At 35.5% G+C, this 21,413-nt stretch overlaps 1 protein-coding gene across 1 annotated transcript; it reads right to left on the minus strand.

Moving 5' to 3' along the window:
- Nucleotides 1–11,535: 11,535 nt before the first annotated feature.
- Nucleotides 11,536–20,004, minus strand: LOC136814827 (uncharacterized). The gene is made up of 2 exons (XM_067071256.1): nt 19,823–20,004; nt 11,536–12,634 (listed from the first exon to the last, which is right to left on the minus strand). Exons 1-2 carry the CDS (start codon nt 19,854–19,856, stop codon nt 11,640–11,642), a joined length of 1,029 nt encoding a protein of 342 aa, XP_066927357.1. The 5' UTR covers nt 19,857–20,004; the 3' UTR covers nt 11,536–11,639.
- Between the last annotated feature and the right edge of the window lie 1,409 nt (nt 20,005–21,413).

Consider the following 21,413-nt stretch of genomic DNA (forward strand, 5'->3'; position numbering starts at 1 on the left):
GAATTTTCGAAAGATATAATCTATGATTCGCTCTACGAAGTAGAGGTTGTCCAACCAAGATATTATGATATTATTAAAGATGACTCATAAATGCTAAATTGTGTCATATGTTTGACTGGTATTTACAACTCTACTTCCATTCCATGGGCTGAACTTTTGATCTACATTTACAAAAGTCTAAACACAGATTTGAAACCAGCGAGGATGAAATATTCAAGGAGAAAAATTGTGTAAGGTGTATAACTTTCTACTAAATGGGTACTGATAAATTCTTACGTTTCTTTCATTTCATAAGGCTGGACTTAAAAAATTGTTGGTTTGCCGTCACCCGACCAACCCTACCTCGAAACCTGCTGACCCAAAAAATTTATTGCTATTTTAAAGAAGATTTTCTTTCCTTTAAAAACTTCAAACAATAAAAAATCAAAACTCGTATCTTGTTTGTCTCAAGCATAAGAATCGTAAATTTCCTGCTAGCACTTCTGTTTTTTATTCAAAATTACCTAAATGTAAACAAACTGTTAACCCTTCCATGGATAAAAATTTTAAAAATCGCCAAAATAAAAAAAAGTTCCGACTGACCGACCCACCTCGAAAATCTAAGGGTGGGTGACGGCAAACCAACAATTTTTTTAAGCCCAGCCTAATCAACTTGCAAAAATGCCTACTGTATTTGAGTTCCTGAACTCGGTGAGTAAAAAGAAGATATCATACCGATTAACAGTTAGGGAAACCATCCAGGATCCTGCCATTCTATCAGCCAGCAAAAACTGAATGACACTTGTAAACTTAAGTTTCTTACTATTTTCCATCGAAAACAATCGAAAACATTACTGCTTCCCAAAGCCGGAGACCAAAGCAAATGATCTTTCTTGATGAGGGCGCCCTTTTGGATCCATTGTTAACTCATTTAAAATGGTGGACAGAGTTGCGGAATGACGAAGGCGCCCACTGCTTCGAGGGTGGTAACGCCAAAACGGCCAATATGACCAGCCAACAGAAGGCGAGTTTGTTGCCGCGCGAGTTACGTCATGCACTCCACCGTAGCGAAAACGCGAACAACATTTCACAATTATAAGAATATCTTATGTGCTTAATTCTATTTAACTTTGAGAGCTTCATGGAAGATGAAGAAGTAGAAAGATGAAAAATGCGCTGGTTAATTTTTTTTTAAATAGGTGTGTTTTATCATTGTTGAAAGTTGAGGAAATTTTTGCCGACGCATAATTTTTTTACAGCCAATTAAAGGCACAGTCTGCTTATACTTACTATGTTTGCTATATCATCTAGGCAAAAAACGGTAAAAAAAGACACAAACACAATTTTTTTATGAGTGTGGTTATGATTTTTTTGATTGCGGCCGCGTACAGGAACTCGCCAAATGTTCCTAACTGATTAAACATTCAATGGGGTCCGAAATACCTCTTCTATTTTCTGCCTTGTAAATTCTCGATTGAAGGTATTGATCTAGCTAGTATGGAAGAATGACTTCTTCCTCGGAAGAATGACTTCTTCCTCGGATTGTTCTTCATTTGAGGAGCTACTCTTGGGTACCTAATAGCCGGGGAGTTTGGAATAAGCGGGAGGTTTGGAAAAAATCTCAAAACTTAATAAGCGGAGGGGGGCTATTAGGTACCAGAGAGTACTTGACTTTGTTGTCTGAATCATCAGATATCATATAAAGATAGGAATAATGGGAAGTTTGGGAATCACTGATTAAAACTATTTTTCTTTGCTTAGTGACTAGAGAGGAATAAATCTTTTGTCTATCAGTCTAAACTTAAACTCCTTTATCAGGATTAGAAACTAGGCTAGTCTTACCTCTTTTATCTTTCCCTTTACAACAATACAATGCTGACAAGTTCACACAACATATTGACAAGTAATCCCTGTGAGAGAAGTTTATATCGAAATCTGCAACAAAAACGAAAGTGGTCTCTTCTACAGATTGCTTCCCAGCGCTCCTTCGCAGCTGTTTATCAAATTTCCACCAATGAGATTGCCGCATTTCACATGGCCCTTCTTTTTGGCACCTGTGGCCTCTCAGTGCCTTGCACTAGAGACGACTGTAAAATCCCACCCTTCATATTTGTTTCAATCCGTGATCCTAAGGCTTAGGTTTTTTCTGATCTTCAATTTACTGAAGAAAGTGGGAATTTGATGCGAGAATTAGATTGTCAACAAAGTGCCGTAAAAAATCATTAAATAAAGGAGAACTTTAAATCTTAGATATTTTCATTATGAAGAATTGGTGCAAAAAAGTGAAACATGGAAAAGTTTCATTTATTATTGGTTCAATCGAAATAGGGATTTGGAAAACTTTCTATGTTTGGTTTTTTTGCACAAACCCCTGTAACTATGGGCGAGCACCCTGTTGCTAAGTTGTTGGCTTGAAATCGAAAGTGAAACCACTGAAAATTATAGTAAAATTGGCCTGCACTCCAAATCCCGTAATCTTGATATAGGAGTTAAAGCATACCCTGCCAGGCGATGTCAATCAAACTGTTCGATTACCGAAGAAATCAAACTCAATCGTACGGTAGGTGTTCGATTACCAAACTAAATCTAACACTCATCGAACCGAGAAATTCCGGTAAAGTTCGATTAGTTCGATTGATGTTCAACGTGTTCAATTTATGGTTTTCGTTCACAAATCATTCTCAGAGCGCATGAACAACTCTTTTCTGCTAATCCAATGATTGTTGGGGATTGTTTAGGCAAAAGTTGTTGCACTAGCAATAACTGGAACCATTTGAGCTACAAAAACACTGATCGAACTTTAAATAATCTAACTGCGATAAAGTGATCAAACTTTAATCGAACTGAAGATATTCCAGTAAAGTTCGATATACTGTTCGATCAGGTTTGGTGATCGAACACCTACCGTGAGATCAGGTAACTTGCATCATTGGAGGCTAATATGCATAGCCCTCAAATGAATGACCTGGCTGGTCATTAAAATACAAAGTTACCATCAACTGCTCTAACTTCAGTCAGGAACTCCTTTCACTTTATCGATATTATGTGAACGGCTGTGTGCGCTAAATTATTTTGGTTTCACTTTCGATTTCCATCAAAGGTCTTAGCAACAAGGCGTGCGTACATAACGGTGCTGGGTAGAAAAATCTAAACATAGAATTCAAAAAAAATACCGATCATCGTATAGAGCACTAAAAAATACCCCCTTTCTATGTTTAGTTTGTTCTACCTTGGATTATAACTAAAAATATTTTCAAATAACCTTTGTCCGCGTGGTAATCTTTGCCCGTTCCAATTCTTAGATAATGAATAAGAGAGGTGCACTTGGTTAAGCCGTGCTCGCGGGCGATAAATTTATGTTTACTTCTCTTGTATATTTTAGTGGTATTTATCCAATGAAAAGGATGTTGACAAAATATGCACAGCGCTGAAAAAATATGCACAGCATTGATTATGACATCATTAAATATGTCAATGTCGATTCAACGCCTGTTAAAGAAAATAATTTGTAAATAGTTCTTTTTATCGTAAAATTTAGAAATACGACCAAAAAAAGAATCAAATCTAATATTTTTTTGACTGAACTTGGGACTATCTGACAAAACATGGGACAGCAATTCGACCACCATTTCACTGAACCTCCAAAGTCATTTGATTTGTGATAATGAACGACGTATTAAAAAATACACGATTTCTCTTTCGCACCGATGCCGAGTACTCTCGGGTGCCTAATAAACGTACATGTACGTTTATTTTTTTTCGTGTCAAATTTCCCGCCTGTACGCACCTTATTAGGAACTGTACGTTTATTTATTCTGAAAAATTTTCCTGCCTGTACGTTTATTCCCTACTGTATGTTTATTTATTTTCACCCAATATCGCCCATTCATACTGCAAAAACTTGTTATTTTTTGTTCAAGTAAGATATGTAGAAAGGCCGTTAATTACAAACATTCGAACGTATCGTGGGAAATTTCGAGTGTTACACGAGTAAATTCGAACGTTTTGCTTATTTAGTACTTGTCATTGATCTATAACAAGAGATATACCTATACTTAGTCAGTCATTTCGACCTGGATGTTCTACTTTTGAAAAATAGTAGATTTTTCCCTGTACGTTTATTTTAGCCTGTACGTGTATTTATTTTAGCTCTGATTTCTCGCCTGTACGTTTATTTCAGCCTGTACGTTTATTAATTCCAATTTTATTCTCTCCCCTGTACGTTTATTTTGGTCTGTACGTTTATTAGGCAAAAAATGGTAGAGTAGAGCTGCGAGCGGAGCTGCGTAGTTCATTTGTTTTGAAATTTTGCTGCTTTGATCCAGACGTCCGCGCTCGATAGGATCGATCATCGGAACAGCTTGATGACGGATCGATATGTGATTGATGGATTATTTAACGATCCGGATGGGAGATCGATGGAAGATCTTGAGTATCGATCCTTCGTTGATCCATTATCGAGCTAGTATTTCACCTTTCAATCGAGTATATCGATTCGTCATCGATCGTTAATTGATTCGTCATCGATCGTTAATCGATTCGTCATCGATCGTTAATCGATTGGTCATTGATTGTTAATCGATTTGTTATCGATAGTAAATCGAGATCGATAAAAGATCGATGATAGATCGATAAATAATCGATAACTAATCATAAGCTTAAAAAATCTGGAGTATCGATCCTCTATCGATCTCCCATCCGGATCGTTAAGTAATCCATCGATCACATATAAATCCGTCATTGAGCCGTTCCGATGATCCTATCGAGTGCAGACGTCTGGTTTGATTGGTCAGTCATTTGACAGTGTAGACCTAACTCTTCACACAAAAATTACGGGAAACGTATGTTTAGACTTTGTACCCTATGCTGCACTCAAGCACTTAAGCCAAAGTCCCGCAAAGGCGGGACAAAAATCAGTTTTTTGAAGTTTGCAAAAAAACGCCACATAGAAGATCTTTCAAATTCAGTATATGAATGGAGCAGTAAAAAATACAACTTTTCTATTTTTCCTTTTTTTTGCAAAAGTTCTAGGAATGAAAATAAAGGGATAATGACAATTGAATACTATCCATTGATGACCCGCGGCACTATCGTAAAGCTAGAATCGCTTTGCGTACTCTTCGCTTGAGAAAATGATTGACAGATTGAAGTTTTTCACCCGCGCAGGAGTTCGCGGAGCGTTCTCGACTCAATCCTCGGACCGCGCTAAAAATGGTAGACTGAGCTGTGATAGATCATTTCGATGGAAGTTGTTGGAATGTTTACAAGGCTCTTGACAGAAAATCGTTTGTTTTATTGTCAATGATGACAGTGCGGTTATTAATTTTGTTAGATCTGACAAATTGATGTTTGTAAGTGCACTTTATAGTTTTGATTCCCATTGAAGAATCATATTCTGGTTTTCATGTTATTAGATGCTGGTTTAGAGCTTTAGGTTTACACTGTTTGATGGCTATGCAAGTTTCCCTCCACTGACCTGGTGCAAGTTACCCAACTTCACGGTATCATTTGATTTCTTACAATGAAATTCGTGATTCATAATTTTATGGAATGAAGGCAATGAAAAAAAGTTATTGAATATGATTGAAATTTGATAAAATTGGAAAACTGTAAACCTAATGGATTCATTATTAGACTGACTAAAAATCAAACAGTCAAAAAGGTAAGTTTTCCTATCAAGAAAGAAGAATGCAGCACTTTCTTTGCCTGTTCTATTTTTTTTCCTGAAGAATGCTTACCATGTCTCCGTTTCCAACCTTTTAACAATTACAAATTATTATTGGTTGAGGTTTGGGCTTGGGATGTTTCTTTTCTCTGTTTTTCTTTTTGTCATAATAATCACGTCTGCTGTTTTGCTGGAAAGTTCTAGGCCACGAGAGTTTTTATTTATTTTTCGGATGAGGAAATATTTTGACCGCTTTTGAAGAACTGAATCGAGGTGGAATAACACAAGCGCGGACGAAAAATTGCTCCACAACACGATTATCAAAAAATATTTTCTCAGGCTCAGGGTCTATGCATATGGTGTAACTTTTGCGAACCAAGGAATGCCAATTTTAGAGACACCCCTGCGTCACAGATCCAGTTGGCCCCAAACCCACGGGAAAATTTGGCCAGGTGGGAAAAATAACCTACAATTTCAGCCCCACTGAGATATTGACCTTGTTTTCATCCCCATTTGATTTTGAAATTCAATGTACATAACATAACAATTGCACTCCAAAACAACCTCACTGGAATTTTTGAACCTCGCAAAAATAGAATTTCTATCCCCAGTGGGATTTCAATAAAGACTTATATCCTCACTGCGGGAAGAACGAAGAAGTTTCCCTGGGGCTGTGTGACAGGGGTGTTTAGAGCATTTTGGAAACTATCCCACAATAAAGCAATTATATTAGAATCACATTTTAAATTTAGGTTAAATTTGGACACAAACTAAAAGATATAACGTGAAGAATATTTATTAAATTCTCTATTCATCACCAATACGGTTTGGTATATGTTACGATGATTTTCTCCAAAAAAGGTTGAAGAGAATCAAGAAGATTCTATAATTCGATACCTAAAAAAAAAGTTTCTTCAAAAGAAATCTTTTCATTGACTCCCAAGGAGGCCCCCAAGCGGTTTGCGTAATGATGTGATGGACTTTTTGTTGGGTGATTACGTGATTTGGAGATATTTTCTTTTCGTGAATGCGTGATGAGAGGCTGTGTGAGAGGCCAAGACGTGATCGTGATTTGAAATTTTTTTTCAAAGGGATATGTGATTAGCCATTTTTTTTGCTGATTTTCGTTATCGTGATTGAAAACAAAAATTTGTGTGATCTCGTAATAAGTGTGGGAGCTGGGAGGAGCCTCCTTTCATTGAATCTTTTTCTACGCGTTTCTTACTTGTGATTTGATCGGTACAGCCTCATCCAAGATCCTACATGATTGTCAAGGTTACTTTTGTGTTCGCTGAATGAAATCGGGATCTGTTTTTACATAGCAAAGCATGATATGTAATATTCATACACTGTGATGATGAATAAAAATAGCATCCTCCAGGCAAGAAAAGTCAGCACAGCATAATTTTCAACTCAAATAGATTTTGAAACAGAAACCACTCAGTAATAGGATCATTCCTTGATCTAAGTGGCTCTGGGAGTAATTGGAGATACGAGCGTGTTATAAACGAAAGAGAAATTCAAAATGGTGCTTACTTTTTTGGTTACACTTACAGGGTCGTGAGTAACCTACAAGGGGGTCGACCATTCATCACCATTTTATGAAAAATCGACTTTCTCAGCTTCATTATTGGAGGCTGTTCAAATGACTTTTTAAGGCAATTCCTTTCATCCAAAACACAAGTTCCCCATCGTAAAAATAAATTTAAACAGTTCAAGTGACCTCTGGTATAAAATCAAAGCTCCAACTTTTGTTAAGGGCAATATCGTTTATTGTTCATTTTTTCGAGGTTTTCGACTCTTGAAGTCACACAAAAATGAAAATCTCAAAATTTTTTGTTGAAATCCAATTATGTTCATACAAACCTACCTGATGCCCTCTGGGGTTCTAGGTCCCCCCAGAAAATTTAGCCCCCCCTAAAAATCAGGTACCCCCTTACATAAAACCTCTCAGCCCCCAGTAGAATAACCTAAAATAAGAAGGATCAACAGATAAAATAGAGTTGGACTAAAACAATGAATCTGTGGATTGAAAGCAGAAAAAGATTACTCCCAATTTTAAACAAAGCCAGCCCCCAGATCTTTCACATGCAGTTGTAGGCCCCCCAGCAATCTAGGTACCCCCTAAAAAATTAAATTTTGCCAGCCCCCAGCCAGAATATGGTAAAAAAAAAATTAGGTCCCCCCTAATCTCTGGGGGGGGGGGGTTCATACCATGGATGCTCTGGTTGATGCATCAGCTTAATCAGAGCATTTTTAGTCAGAAAATGGCTAATTACCAGAACTCCACATTGAGGATAAAATACCTAGATAAAATCAATTCAATCCAGTTCATGAAATGCTATTGTATGACTTATAGAACACTTATAAAATGACATTTTGTAAAAAGAGAAATATCAAATTAAAAGTTCCTAAGGACATGTTTTTTTTTGACTGTATCAAAATTTCAAATTCAAAAATCTCAAATTTTACAAAAACCTTAATAACTTCGATGCAAATGTCATTCGGGACTAGAAAATTTACAGAATTGGAGTTGATCGTGATACAAAAAGTCCTGCAAGGTCAAATTTATGAATTAGGAGTGCATTATGATTATTTTGGTCATTCTAACTTTATGCTCATATTTTACTCACTTTCTTGTAATTTCTAAAAATTCTGATTTGAAGCCAATATTTGTCATTTCTGAAGTCAAAATACCTTTTCAGGAGTAGAATAGGACAAAAATGAGTGAGATATGAGTAATTTGGTCCAGCACCTTAGAAATTTAAAATTTACAGCTTACACTGCAAAATTAACGTTTAATTTATAAAATGTCCCAAAAATTATTACAACATAGTATTCTTTCGATCTGGACCAATGTTGAGAAAAAGTTTGCGAGTGTTCAAAGATCAAAATGGTCTTCAATTATTGAATAGTCAAAAGAAAAAGGAAACACGGTTTATGCAAATTAAATCAAATTCAAATTCAAACGGCTAGTTCGAAACACGGGTCACGGGTCACGGGCACGGGGCACGGGTTACGGGGCACGGGTCACGGGGTGACGGGGCAGCTCAGATCAAAGTAATTCAAACAGAAAATGTTTTAAAAACACTAAAAATTATCGAAAAAATCAATTTTGAGGTATTTTATCCACGTATAACTATTTAAAACGCTAAAACCTAACCACGTGCTTTCCACGTGCTTTCGAAGTTTGCATCGTGTATAATGCAGACCAGAAAACACCGCAACATATTACATACATATAATAAGCTTATATTATCAATAATACACTTTTAGTGTTATATGCATGTTATATGTTATACGTAAGTAATATACATATTACAATTCCCATCGCCTGAAAAGCGAGCTTTCTCAAGAAAATGATAGTACGGCTATTGTTAAATCATATCTCATTATATCCCCTCCATCACCTTGAGTATGAATATAATTTTAATGGATAATAACGTAGAAATGATGGTATTTTATAAATGTGTCAATATTTTCCACCTACCATTATGAATTTTTAATAAAAATGACGTAATTATACTCAGATCTCTAAAACCACTATCTTGCAGCATTTAATCGTTTTAAAACATGTCAATCCCGATGTCAATCTATATCCAGTCACATGATTAGCATCCTATTGAGTATGAAAAAACATTTTGCTGTAAATTGGTTCAGAGGCCTTATATTTCATGATTTTGAGAATATTTTTGTCATTCAATATCATTTTGACAAAATTTGTGAGTGACATATTATTTAAAAATTTTCATGATAATACTATTCGTATACAATTGTTTCAGACATACTATACTAGTAGTATTAGTACTATTATATGTGTTATGTAGTACACGTGTTATGAATTATACGTCATATGATATCGTTATATTTTTTCCGGTCTGTAAATTGTATGCCCCGTGCCCCGTGACCCGTGACCCGTACCCCGTGCCCCGTAACCCGTGACCCGTGACCCGTGTTTCGAACTAGCCGAAATTCAAATAACTAGGAACATATATTACAAATTTATAATGATAAAAGATGAAATGAACAGTTGTTCTACCTCAAATGAGTAGGTAATGATTTAAATAAGTCATTCAATTTTTAAATGCTTGCATTTCTTTTTGCAACTTTCATCGCGACAGAAATAAAATTTCCCTTTATTAACTGGCGCCAGAACGTGTACAGACTGCGTTTTGTTTGCGAAAAACCAAAACATCCGAACGTTCGAAATGTAGAACGTTCGAAATGTAAAACGTTCGAAATGTAAAAACGTTCGAATTTGTAAACAAAAAATTGACAAGGCTGGTGGGAAAGAAATGTGAAACATTTTGTAGGTCAGAGATTATTTTGGTGGCGGTTGAGTTTAAAGACCATGTTAAATCATTTTTCACTCATATGATATTGAAGAAGGTTACATTATTATCTATAGATAACATATTATTGTAATCACAAGTTTTTAATGGGGCAACAAATTTTAAATTTCAACGAAAATATTCATGCGTATTCCTTATCTTTTCGCAAGGTTTACCGTTATTTGCTTATTTTCAGTGATATTTTTTAAACAAAAGGGAGGACCAGAAAATCAAGGATTACTCCCGAAATCTCCGTGATATGCTACTGTGCTCTTAAAATGTCGATTATAGTTAACTATCTTCATAATTGCTAAAGAGTTTTGGATGAGATTAAGGGAGTAGTCACGGAAAAACTAGGTCTTGTCAAAAAGGACCATTTTAATCATCGGGCACTCATTTTTCGCTGTTGAATCAGTATAAAATTTACTTAATACAGTTAATAGACTTATTTTAAAGTGTTTGAATGTTTTTTCCCAGAGTATTTCGGAGTAAAATATGATAAATTAATCCAAAGCTTTACTAATAAACATATTTTCTGTACGAAAATGACAGGACTATAATTAATCCTCTGGCACTCTTCAAAAGAGTTTTTTTGCCGTAAAAATGTTTTATAGTGTATTCAAAAGACAAACCGCAAGCAAACCCCCAAAATTATAAGAGTAGATAAAGCTAATGGAGAAAATGTTATTTTCTAAGAAATCGAAAATGACCCCTCAAATCATCAAATACTCCTGAATTTCCAAATGTTTTTGGCTAAACCCAATCTTAAGGCCTAAAAGCACTCATATCAAAAGTTTTAAGTTCATATTTGAACTGCAACATCTAAAAAATTGAGATGACTTTTTGTATCTTTGCTTGGAGGGACTAAATCGAATCATTTACTACTCCTAACTTTAGACCAATATTGCTGTAAGCCTATTAATGCTAAACATCTCTAAACTTCAAAAATGGAAGGACCAATCTTATCTTAAACTACTCTGCAAATGACGTCATTCTAGCTTTAAAAGTTTTATGGCTATCTTACAATTAGTGATGGAGGTGAAAAATAACGATTTTGATACAGTCAAAAAAAAAACAAGTCCCTAAGGATGTTTTAAAAATTTAAATTACCACAAAAACTATGCAAAGACACACCAGCAGAACCAATATTTTGTAACCCATAAAATTTCTAAACCGTGAACTCAGCTGGAGTAAAAACAGTTTGTGATTCTCATGGCACTGATACACGAGTGTTAATAAAAGCGCTTTCCAAGACGATTCAAAGGTTTGCATAAAATACGTACAATCAAAGTCGTAATATTTGAGAAAAAAGGGAAATTCCCACAAAATCTTACAATCACAAACGATTTGGAAGCGCTCTAAATTGGGTTGGAAGGGAAGAGTTTTAACTCTGAGTTTTAACACGAGACTTAATCCAAAAGTTCAAGAACGGTTCAATAGGGCTCAGAATATGGCCTGGAAGTCTATAAACCCCTCCCGAATTGAAATATTCGAATAAATTCATGAATTTACCCAAACGCGACCTTTTCGCCCGAACTTTAAATTGCTGAAAACGAGGAATTAACCAAAATTTCCAACATATTTTTACCGAGATTGTGTACAAATTGTTATAAAAAATGGCATGTGTATTAAATTATTAAGTAATGCAGTCCATGTTAAATATTTCAAGTAAGCTCGGGCTCCCCATCTTCATTAATACCGGAAACTCCTGGTGGTAGATCATTTGATTCGCAACCATCGTTGACATGCAAATTGGCTGCCACATCTCTAGCCAGCTCCTCATCGACACCATCTGGGTTTCCACGTGGCTCATTTCTTTCATCCTGACTGTTTACGTCGGGTATATCTGTGCTCTCAGTCGGTGGTGATCTAACAGCTCCATCATTTGCATCCTGACCGGAAAGTGCTGTATCTTGACATTGCACTGGACGGATTTCTGTCGCTGGCACATTAATTGTATATCCGAAATTTGCATCAACCAATGGGTCAGCCTGAGTATTGTTTCCACTTTCAGGTCTTTGGTTGTTTCTATTTGCCAGTATAGAGGTTGTAAAAGCTTCCAATCGGTTGCCGATATCATTACGTCCAGCATCTCTAGCCCAGGTAATGATATGTTGAATGGATAAATTCTGGTTTTCATGCCATAGAATCCTTAATAAAGCCATGGTCGGACTGAATAGACCAGGAGTTGTCCGAGCACCTCGAAATTTCTCGATAACCTCAAATGTGTATCCAAAATAAGAAGCGAAGGATGACCAATCAGGGGCACCAACAACTCGTTCATCCAAACAATCGTATATCTGTGCAATAATGCCATCGTCAACTAACAGATCAGATATTAGAACGTCATCATTGTTAGTCTGAAGAACTTCCATGACATCCATACGTTGGTTTTTCTTAGCGCATTTTTTGAGTTGACCAACAGTTGCTTGTGGTTGATCCACTTTCATTTTGTTGAGCAAAGCACTTGTTGGGCTTCCACCACCATGGAAATCTCTCTCTAAACATTTAAACTTCTTACGAGGAGTTCGAGTATGTTTATGCTTGATTAACCATTCAGCAAGACGTAAAAACCAGCGATTGGTGTAATCATCCATTTCAGAAGTGATGTATGATCTGATGTCATCGTCATTCAACAAATCAACAATGGTTACAATGCCTGAAAAGCGTTGAAAATAAATAATTATAGCTAAAGCCTGGGGAAACGAGATGTTTTTTTTTCGAAATGGGGAAATGCAACATGCTGCATCCCACCAACCTGAAACGCTTTCTCGTGTCTCCAACCCCATTTCTCTTTCTATCAATAAAAGTAAAATCCCACTTGTCCCAGGGACAAAAGTGAGAGAAGCACAAATGTTATCAAAAGAAAAATGGGGCGGTGGAGACACGAGAAAGCGTTTCAGATTGGTGGGATGGGGCATGTTGCATTGCATCAACGCGAAAAAACTTCTCGGGTCCCCAAGCCTTTACCAAGAGATACATTTACCTCTTTTGACTTTACAGATGGAAGTGACCCCCTGATCAGATCAGAACCTTAAAAAAAAGGGACAAAAAACTTTTGATAGAATTCGAATTAGATAGTGTTTTTGTGCTTGTTGGAAAGATAAACAGGAGTAGAATACTATCAAAAAGAAAAAATCAAAAATAAGATCAGAAAATGAAGATGAAAAATGAAGACGAAGAAAATCTACTTCTTTCATAACTGTGCTATATATAGATTTTAAGAGACTTAGGGTTCGATTTTTAAGATAAATGTTTTTAAAATGTTTTGTTTTCGTGTTTTTGTTTACCACACGTTTTTCCTACACGTTTTTTTATTGCAAGAATGGTGTAAATCCATTTCATCATGGATATTCTTAACTTTTTTGGGAAAATCATCCTAAAATATTCTTACAACATTCTTAGGTTAGGAATTCTAATTCAGACTAGATTTAACATATTTAACATAGTACATATATGTCTCAAGCATAAAATGTGAAAGGAGTGAGTCTCACTTGGGGGTAATTGACAATTTATAATTGAAAATGCTCTAAAAATAGCATTCTTAGTTTAAGTAGCAAAATTCCATGATGGTGATATTCTTAGCATTACTCTTAATTGTTTGGCCATTTTCATCATGGTCATTCTTATAAAAAGGCGTGTAATTTGATTTGCATTTTAAAATTAGAACTCGCCACAAGAGTTTACAACCCTTGTTATCAACTAAGTAGATAAGTAGAGACCAGGTTTTAAACCAAGAAACACGAGACACAAGGGGGAAAATAGTTTAAAAACAAGTGGTTCTTGTTTTTCAGTCAAGATATCCAGGCTATAAAAAGATATGATTTTTACACATGAGAGTAGGCTACGTCATATCTTCCTTCGTTTCGAGCGTAAAACCTCTACTCTTTTATGAAGGATTGAGTAGATCCAGTTTCCTAGTCTACTGTGTAGAGTACTCTCTAATTCCCTATAGGTTTTTACGTGTTAAAAACTACAGGTTGGTGTTTTTGTTTGTATTAAGGTTGTGTGGGTGTGGTCCATCGTTGAGTTTTCGTGGACTTTTTTCGTAGGTAGTGTTTTAAGGAAAAGATTTCGAGGTCTTCTGTCGAAAGTCTATCACTCAAACAAAGTTTTCGGCCCTTATTTCGATAACTTCTCGTGATAGGTGGGCCAAACTACTTGGTATAGTAGAGTCCTCTCTTTCCTTTTTGGGTTGTCAGAACCTTAGCATGCTAATTCTCTGTAGGGGGGATATCATATAAGTTTTCTTACCCGTCATGTCAAAATCTTCAATGTCGCTAGTGCGTTTTATATCATTCATCATTTCTGCGTGTGTTCTGGAGGTAGGTGGTCTTGGAAAGGATAAGCTCGGTGAGGCTTTTCCATGTGTGTTCTCTCAAGGCCTGGTTTCTATTTCGTTTTTGTTTCAAGTCATATGATTGGTTGGTTGGAGTATGATGTAATCGCATTGGTTTATTTTGTGTTTTAGGGGATGGTTTCCATTATTGTACGGGTGTTAAGCTATTTTGATTGGTTCACTTTTTTTAGTCTATTGTTTTGCTTTTGGAGGTGTATTGTTTTTGAGTGATTATTTTCGCGTGTCCGCGTTTTAGGTGTACCGTAGTTGTTGTTAGATCCGTACATAGTAGTGCTCTGTCTTTTTTGTTGAGGGCGTGGGACATGTATCTTTTCGCCCGATTTAACTAAGTTGGTTGGTAAGCAAGTGGTAGGAAATGTAATAATGTATAGGTCAAGTTAGGAGTAAATTTATTAGAAATATCTATTTATTTGAAAATATACTATTATTTCAAAACGGGTTTTAATTGAAAAACAGATTTACAAAGACAGTCAAATTTTTACTAAAATATTTATCCTGGTGATATTTACAAGTTTATTTTTCACCGAATTTGGTGCGAGTAATGATGTTTTTTATGTTTTTATGTCTTTTGTATACAATAAATGGTTTAGTGGGAAAGGTGTATTTCAGTTCTTCATCATTATTTATGAGGTGCCAGTGTCTATGGAGTATTTGTTTCAAGGGAGCCAAGCTCTCATAGTATTCTACAATAAAGGGTAGGGGGTTGCTGTATTCACCGTTTTCATGGTTATTAAATATTTCCCGTTTTCCAAAAGGGAAATATTTGTTAAAACGGGCTTTCTCCATCATAATTTCCCGTGTCAAAACGCCTTCCGTACGCCCTGACTGACGCCCGTTTTTAATTTCACAGCGAAAAATGCATCCAGTGAAGTATAAGTAATGTATCATCACTCAAGTCGACTGATAAACTATATATATAATATATGTTACAAGTTCCTTACGGATTCTCAAGGCCGGTTATAATAAAACTATTACATGTTAGTAGCAGACCCGACTGGCAATTGTTATGTAGCAGGTTGAAACATGAGTTTTTTGCTAGAAAGATGCAGTTTGTTTTCAAGTTAAATCTTTAAAATAAATCAAACTGTGTGGGTTTTTTTACTTCCAAACAACCTACCAATAGTTTTGGAACACTCCATAATAAAGGAAGATGGCTGTTCTTGTGGATTGACTTTCTGGTTACCCCATATAAACACGATGTGACATGAAAGTGAAGAGACATGATTTGTTGGTTTTTGTTTGATTTCTTGACCCGTATAGATCTATAAAATATCTCATGGCAAATGGGATAGCAAATGACTTTTCATATATTGCTTGGCTCTACATATGATACCTCTAACTTTGAACACCTCCAGAATGTTGAAAAAAGCATTTTATGAGATAAGTTTCGATTGTAATTTTCATGGAAATTTTTAATCGACAGATTTGACTTGGCGTCAGTTTTGTTTGGTTGATAAATCTTTAGCTTCACCATGACCGTGGGATGATTTTCAATAAACTTTTGTTGTTATACACAGTCACTCTATACATGATGACTTTAGCCATGATTGGTATCAGACAGTCAGAATGTTGGAAAAAAAACATTTTACGAGAAATTGTTGATAGAAATTATATTGACTTATTTTTACAATTTTGGTGGTGTGGGTTTTGTTGGTTGATAATGTTTACACCGTGGAATCCTGTTAGGGTATATTGATTGTTGTTTGTTGGAAGACACCGTTTAACAGTCTCGCCATCTCCACCGTAGAGGCGGGAGGAAAAAATGCTCACTTTAGTACTGTGGAAGGTTAGAGAAATGTAAACATTGCCATTTTTTTTCCTTCCTTTAAAGAGAATGTTTTAGATGTTTGAACATGATATTAATGACAATTTTATGTATCTCTCCTGAAAATTTCACAAAAATTCACCAAGAGGAAAAGAAGTTATGATGAAAAGGAGTTCTTTACATACCATTTCTCTGCTGGGTTTTCTTATGAGAACTGGCTGTTTACCTACCATTTTTTACGGGGGAGAGTGAAGTTTCTCGTGGTTGCCAAAATCAAAACAATAGAAAATTGTTCATATGCGTGCGCAGACGACACTGTTAAACGGTGTATTGATTACCAAAAAAAAGAGAACCTTTTTTTGATAAATACTTTATTTTTTTCATGAACCGTGTGGATGGTTGACATCTTTCTCTAGTCTTGTAAACCAATGCAGTGTCTGTTTTCAAATCTTGAATTCTCTATACCTACTGAACTAAATAGACCTAAATTATGCATGGTTGTATCATTGTTTTTATGCTGGAGTACATAATTATTCAATATGACTGCCTCTTTAAAAAAAGGTCTACTGTTTAAAGCTATTTACTCTCGGGTACCTAATAGCCGGGGGGGTTGGAATAAGCAGGGGGGTTGGAAAAAATCTCAAAATTTAATAAGCGGGGGGGTTGGAATAGAAATGTCCTGGGTGGAAAATGTTTGAAAAAGAGGCTAATACAGCAGAACGAAGACAAAAAAGGGAACTTTCAAAAACATTTTCCCAAAAATTAATAAGCGGGGGGGTTGGAATAAGAATGTCCTGGGTGGAAAATTTTCGAAAAATTAATTAGCGGGGGGGGGGACGGCTTTTTTTTATAAGAACGTCAAAAATTTTCGAAGCCTTCGGATGTTCTTAGTTTTTGGATTTGAAGCTAAAATGTTCTTAAAATGTTCTTATTTTCAGCATTTTTTGAGCATTTTGATGTAATTTCTTAAGAAATTGCATGTTTTTAAGTCTCCAAAGCCTTAGTATGTTCTTAGAATGTTCTTAAATTTTTGGGCTCGAAGCCTTATGTTCTTATATAGTTTGTTCTTATAAAAAAAACAACGTGTATTGCCCTCATTATATTCAAATTTGTATTTTTTTTTAGGACTGATAAGTACATATTTTTAAACACCAAAACAAAGCAAACAACATGCCAGTTCTTTTCTGGACAAATATATATGTATACATTATTATGTGTGCTTTTTTATATATGTCAATAATGACCTTCATTTTTAAGGAAATATTTAGTCGCAATTTTGCGATTCTTGTTAGTGGTTTTATTTGGTATTCTCCTTTTGTGGAAACAGTCGTTTTGGCTAATGTTGTGAAGTTTCTTGAATTGTTCATTTATCAGTGTCAGGGGGTAGCCCCGCTGTATTAATGTCGAGCCGAGTTCACTCAATTCTTTTTTCAAAATTCTGTCATCAGTTGTTAAAAGTCGGTACCTAAGCGCCTGTGTGTAGATGACGTTTTCTTTAGTGTGGTTCGGGTGGTATGACGAGTAGTGTAAGAGTGATTTTGCATCTGTCGGTTTTTTATAAACCTTACTTTTAAATTCTTTTGTTGGTTTGTCAATGTATATTGTTGTGTCTAGAAAGTTGATTTGGTCGGGGGAATATTCGATCGTGAACTTGATGGTTGGATGGATAGAATTTATGTGGGTTTCTAAATCTTTTAATTTCTGAAGGCTTCCAGCCCAAAGAATAAAGATGTCATCTAGAAATCTTACATATTCTAGTATGTATTCCAGAAATGGGTTTATGAGAATCTTTTCTTCTTCAGCTGAATTAGGACAAAAAAGGGAGGGGGGGGTTGGAATAAGAATGTCCTGGGTGGAAAATTTTCGAAAAATTAATTAGCGGGGGGGGGGGGGCGGCTATTAAGTACCCGAGAGTAGTTTTCCGAGAAATAAGGTCGCGTACGGCGGCGCCATTTTGGTTCCCATCGCTGTCCCGAAGCGTTGGTGGTAGAGTGTTTCTTCAAAAGTGAAGTAGTTGTTTTCTAGGACAAATTTAAAGAGTGTCTCTAAAATTTTGTTATTCGGTGTATAAGTAGGGAGTGACTTTTTATGTAATTTTGTATAATGAAGGCATGCTTCAATGCCCTCGTTATGGGGTATATTGGTGTATAATGATTTGACATCAATAGTGAGGAGGTATTTTGTTTGTTTAGCAAGGTGTTTCTTTGTCATCAATCTTTTTAAAAAGTCTTTTGTGTCTTTAATGAAGGAGTGTAAGTTTGGTGTTAGTGGCTGTATGCATTTTGTTAAGAATTGTGATACGTTTTCTGTTAACGAGTTTACAGACGATACAATGGGCCTTCCTGGAATTCCTGCTTTGTGGATTTTAGGTAGGATATAGAAAAGGTTGATTCGTGGTTCATTTGGTGGTAGAAGATACTTAAAGGTGTCTTCGTTTATGTGGTAATGGTAAAGTATAGTTTCCAGGAAGGCAGTTAAATTTGTTTGGATATCTTTTAAAGGATTAACTTCCGTCATTCCGTAAGAAGTTGTATCAGTCAGATGATCAAATACTTTTTGTTTGTAATCCTCCTTGTCAAGGATTACAATAGAGCCGCCTTTGTCGGCTTTTTTAATAACAATTGATTTATTGGTACCAGAGGAATGTAAAGAGATGGAAAAACAGCTTCTTGAAAACAATGGAAAAACGGCTCGTCATATACCAGGTCTCTTGCCCTTAAGGGAGTTTATGTCGGGTAAATAGGTTTCTTTTGTTGTCGCTATAAAAAATCTGCATAATTAGCGTGTTGGGATAAAATTCTTTTGTTTCAAGCCTGATTATGCGCAAACTTTTAGGGCTTATATTTTGGGTACACCTCTCCTATACGAAAAGGTACCTATATCTTCTTGCTCAAAATTTCCTAGCGATTCTACTGATATAACCGCATCATGAGCGCATCATAATAATATGGAAAGCTAGAGCTCGAGGAAATTATAACTTCATCTTGATTTTACTCGACTTCTGACAGTTTTACAAGAACCAATTTAATATCATTGCGTTAAGAATTTCTTTTGCTATACATTGGTAAAATATTGCTCCTTATTCTTGAAAGTTGAACTAGTAATCGGCAAAAAAGGAAAAACAAATTTTCATTTTTATCGTCAAATCATGTAGAAACCGTCTGATTTGTATGGCGAGCCGTCTTTTCTGGACTTTCATTTAATGACCTAATCAACGTTTTTACAATAGAATTTTCAATAGAAGTGATCTTTGAACTTTGAGTAGTCAGAAAAGCTTTTTTTCCATCTCTTTACATTCCTCTGTTGGTACTCAGTCTTTTTAGTGCTTTATATTCAGTAAGGCCTAAAAGCCTGGATCTGTCTATTGTGTAGACTAACATGAGAGACGCTTAATAAATAATTTTTCTATGATGCTCGCTGAATTGTTTATGTTTGAAAAAATCTGCCTAATAAATTGTAACCTAAAAAGTCTATTTTTTCATCGATGGTTCTTTCAATAACTACCATTTCTTTGGAACCGCCTTTAAGATGGGTAATCTTTAAGAAGTTTTATCAAATTCGTGAAATCTAGATAGACAGAGAGCTACAGTAGACAGTAAAGCTTATTAAAACAATAAAACCTTAGTGACTTCAGTGCAGCCGATTGCCGGTGATAGATACAAAACTAGATTGTTTTGTAACATCCTATTTAAAATTAAACATTTCAAAAAAATGAGATATACCTTGATTTTCTTGATTTCCGTCACGGGCAGCCATATTGAAGACAGACAACTTTGCGTTTATATCAAACTTTGATCAAGAGATGTAAAATGCTTGAATTTATCATATGCTCACTCAAACACACACAACTTTCACATTCAACAATCATTTACAGAAATGAAACGATTTCTCTCTATACCGTGTGTATACACATTGAATAAAGGATAACATTATTTATGATATTGTATTATCGAAAGGTATTCTGAGAAAAAACCCTCTTTTTTACTTACACAAGCAGATTTTGATTTGATTGACAGCTCAAAAAACTCCAATCGGTAATTCCCGATTTCATTTAAAAATACCCTTTGCATAATACTTATCAGAATCACAAGAAAAATTTTTCGATTTCCAAGGTTGGAAATTTCAAGTTTTCTTAGTTGGAAAAAAGATAAAATCCAATGGAAAATCCAACCTGGAAATGTGGGACATTCTCCAAGGTTGGAAATTTTGCATTTTCCATGGCTTGGAATTTTCAGGTTGAAAAAAGCCAAAATCCAAATTTAACAAGGTTGGAATTTTTTAAAATTCAGTTGGAAAAAGCCAAAATCCAAGCTAAACAAGGTTGGAATTTTTTAAAATTCAGGTTGGAAAAAGCCAAAATCCAAAAAGTGATGGCAGAGATGTGGAAAAAGAGATCTTAAACAAGGTTTTTGTCCTTGTGAACAGTCACTCGCTAGCCTAGGCTCGATGGCTCCCGGTCAATCTCTCGTTATTTTTCGCACAGATACGTGGTTGATCTTAGATCACTCACACAGCTCAGCAGGGCACTATTTGAAACTATGACACAAGAACCCTATGTGGTTCACTCAAATTTCCAACCTTCAATTATAAAACCAAAATTTCCAACCCAAAAATATCGAATTTCCAACCTTGGAAATCGAAAAATTTTTCCTGTGAATACTAATCCATTTACTTTTTTAAAACAATTTGTAAAACTTAATTAAATGGAATGAATATAAAGATAATCCACTATAGTTAGCCTTTGTAAACCACAATTATAAGATATCATAGTATAAGAAAACCGCGGCGAGTTTAAGGCCTAAACCCCATCATTTGTTTTGCTTATTACAAGCCAAAAGTGGATTACTTCAAAGAGAATTTAGTAAATTTCTCCAAATTCGACGGGACGTTTCCATCGCTGGATATGACAAAATATTGACAAAACAACATTCAACAAACGTCTTTTTCCGTACTGCAGTCCATTGTTATGCTAATAAATAAGTTTTGTTACTGACGGACATAGCCACGAAGTGAATAATAACAAAGTGACATCTTTTAGTTTTGACCAGGTTTTTTATTTGCTGACGCACGCAAAATTTACAGCTTTAAGTCAAAACCTTTCCAGAAAGAAGCAAACGATTTAACTGATGATGGGATTGAAATTTCGGTTAAAACCACGCAAACTGGGTCTCAATAAGCTGATGTCGTAAATTCTTTTCCGTAAAATTTCAATCCCAGCTTGAATGCGTGGGTGAATTTTTTGTCAATCAAAACTAAATTGGAATCGAAAACCTGTTTCCGTGGTACGATCGTTTGCAAGAACGCGAATGTGTT

Source organism: Clytia hemisphaerica, unplaced genomic scaffold (genome assembly GCF_902728285.1).
Source record: "Clytia hemisphaerica strain Z4C2 unplaced genomic scaffold, Clytia hemisphaerica genome assembly, whole genome shotgun sequence".
Taxonomy (NCBI): domain Eukaryota; kingdom Metazoa; phylum Cnidaria; class Hydrozoa; order Leptothecata; family Clytiidae; genus Clytia; species Clytia hemisphaerica.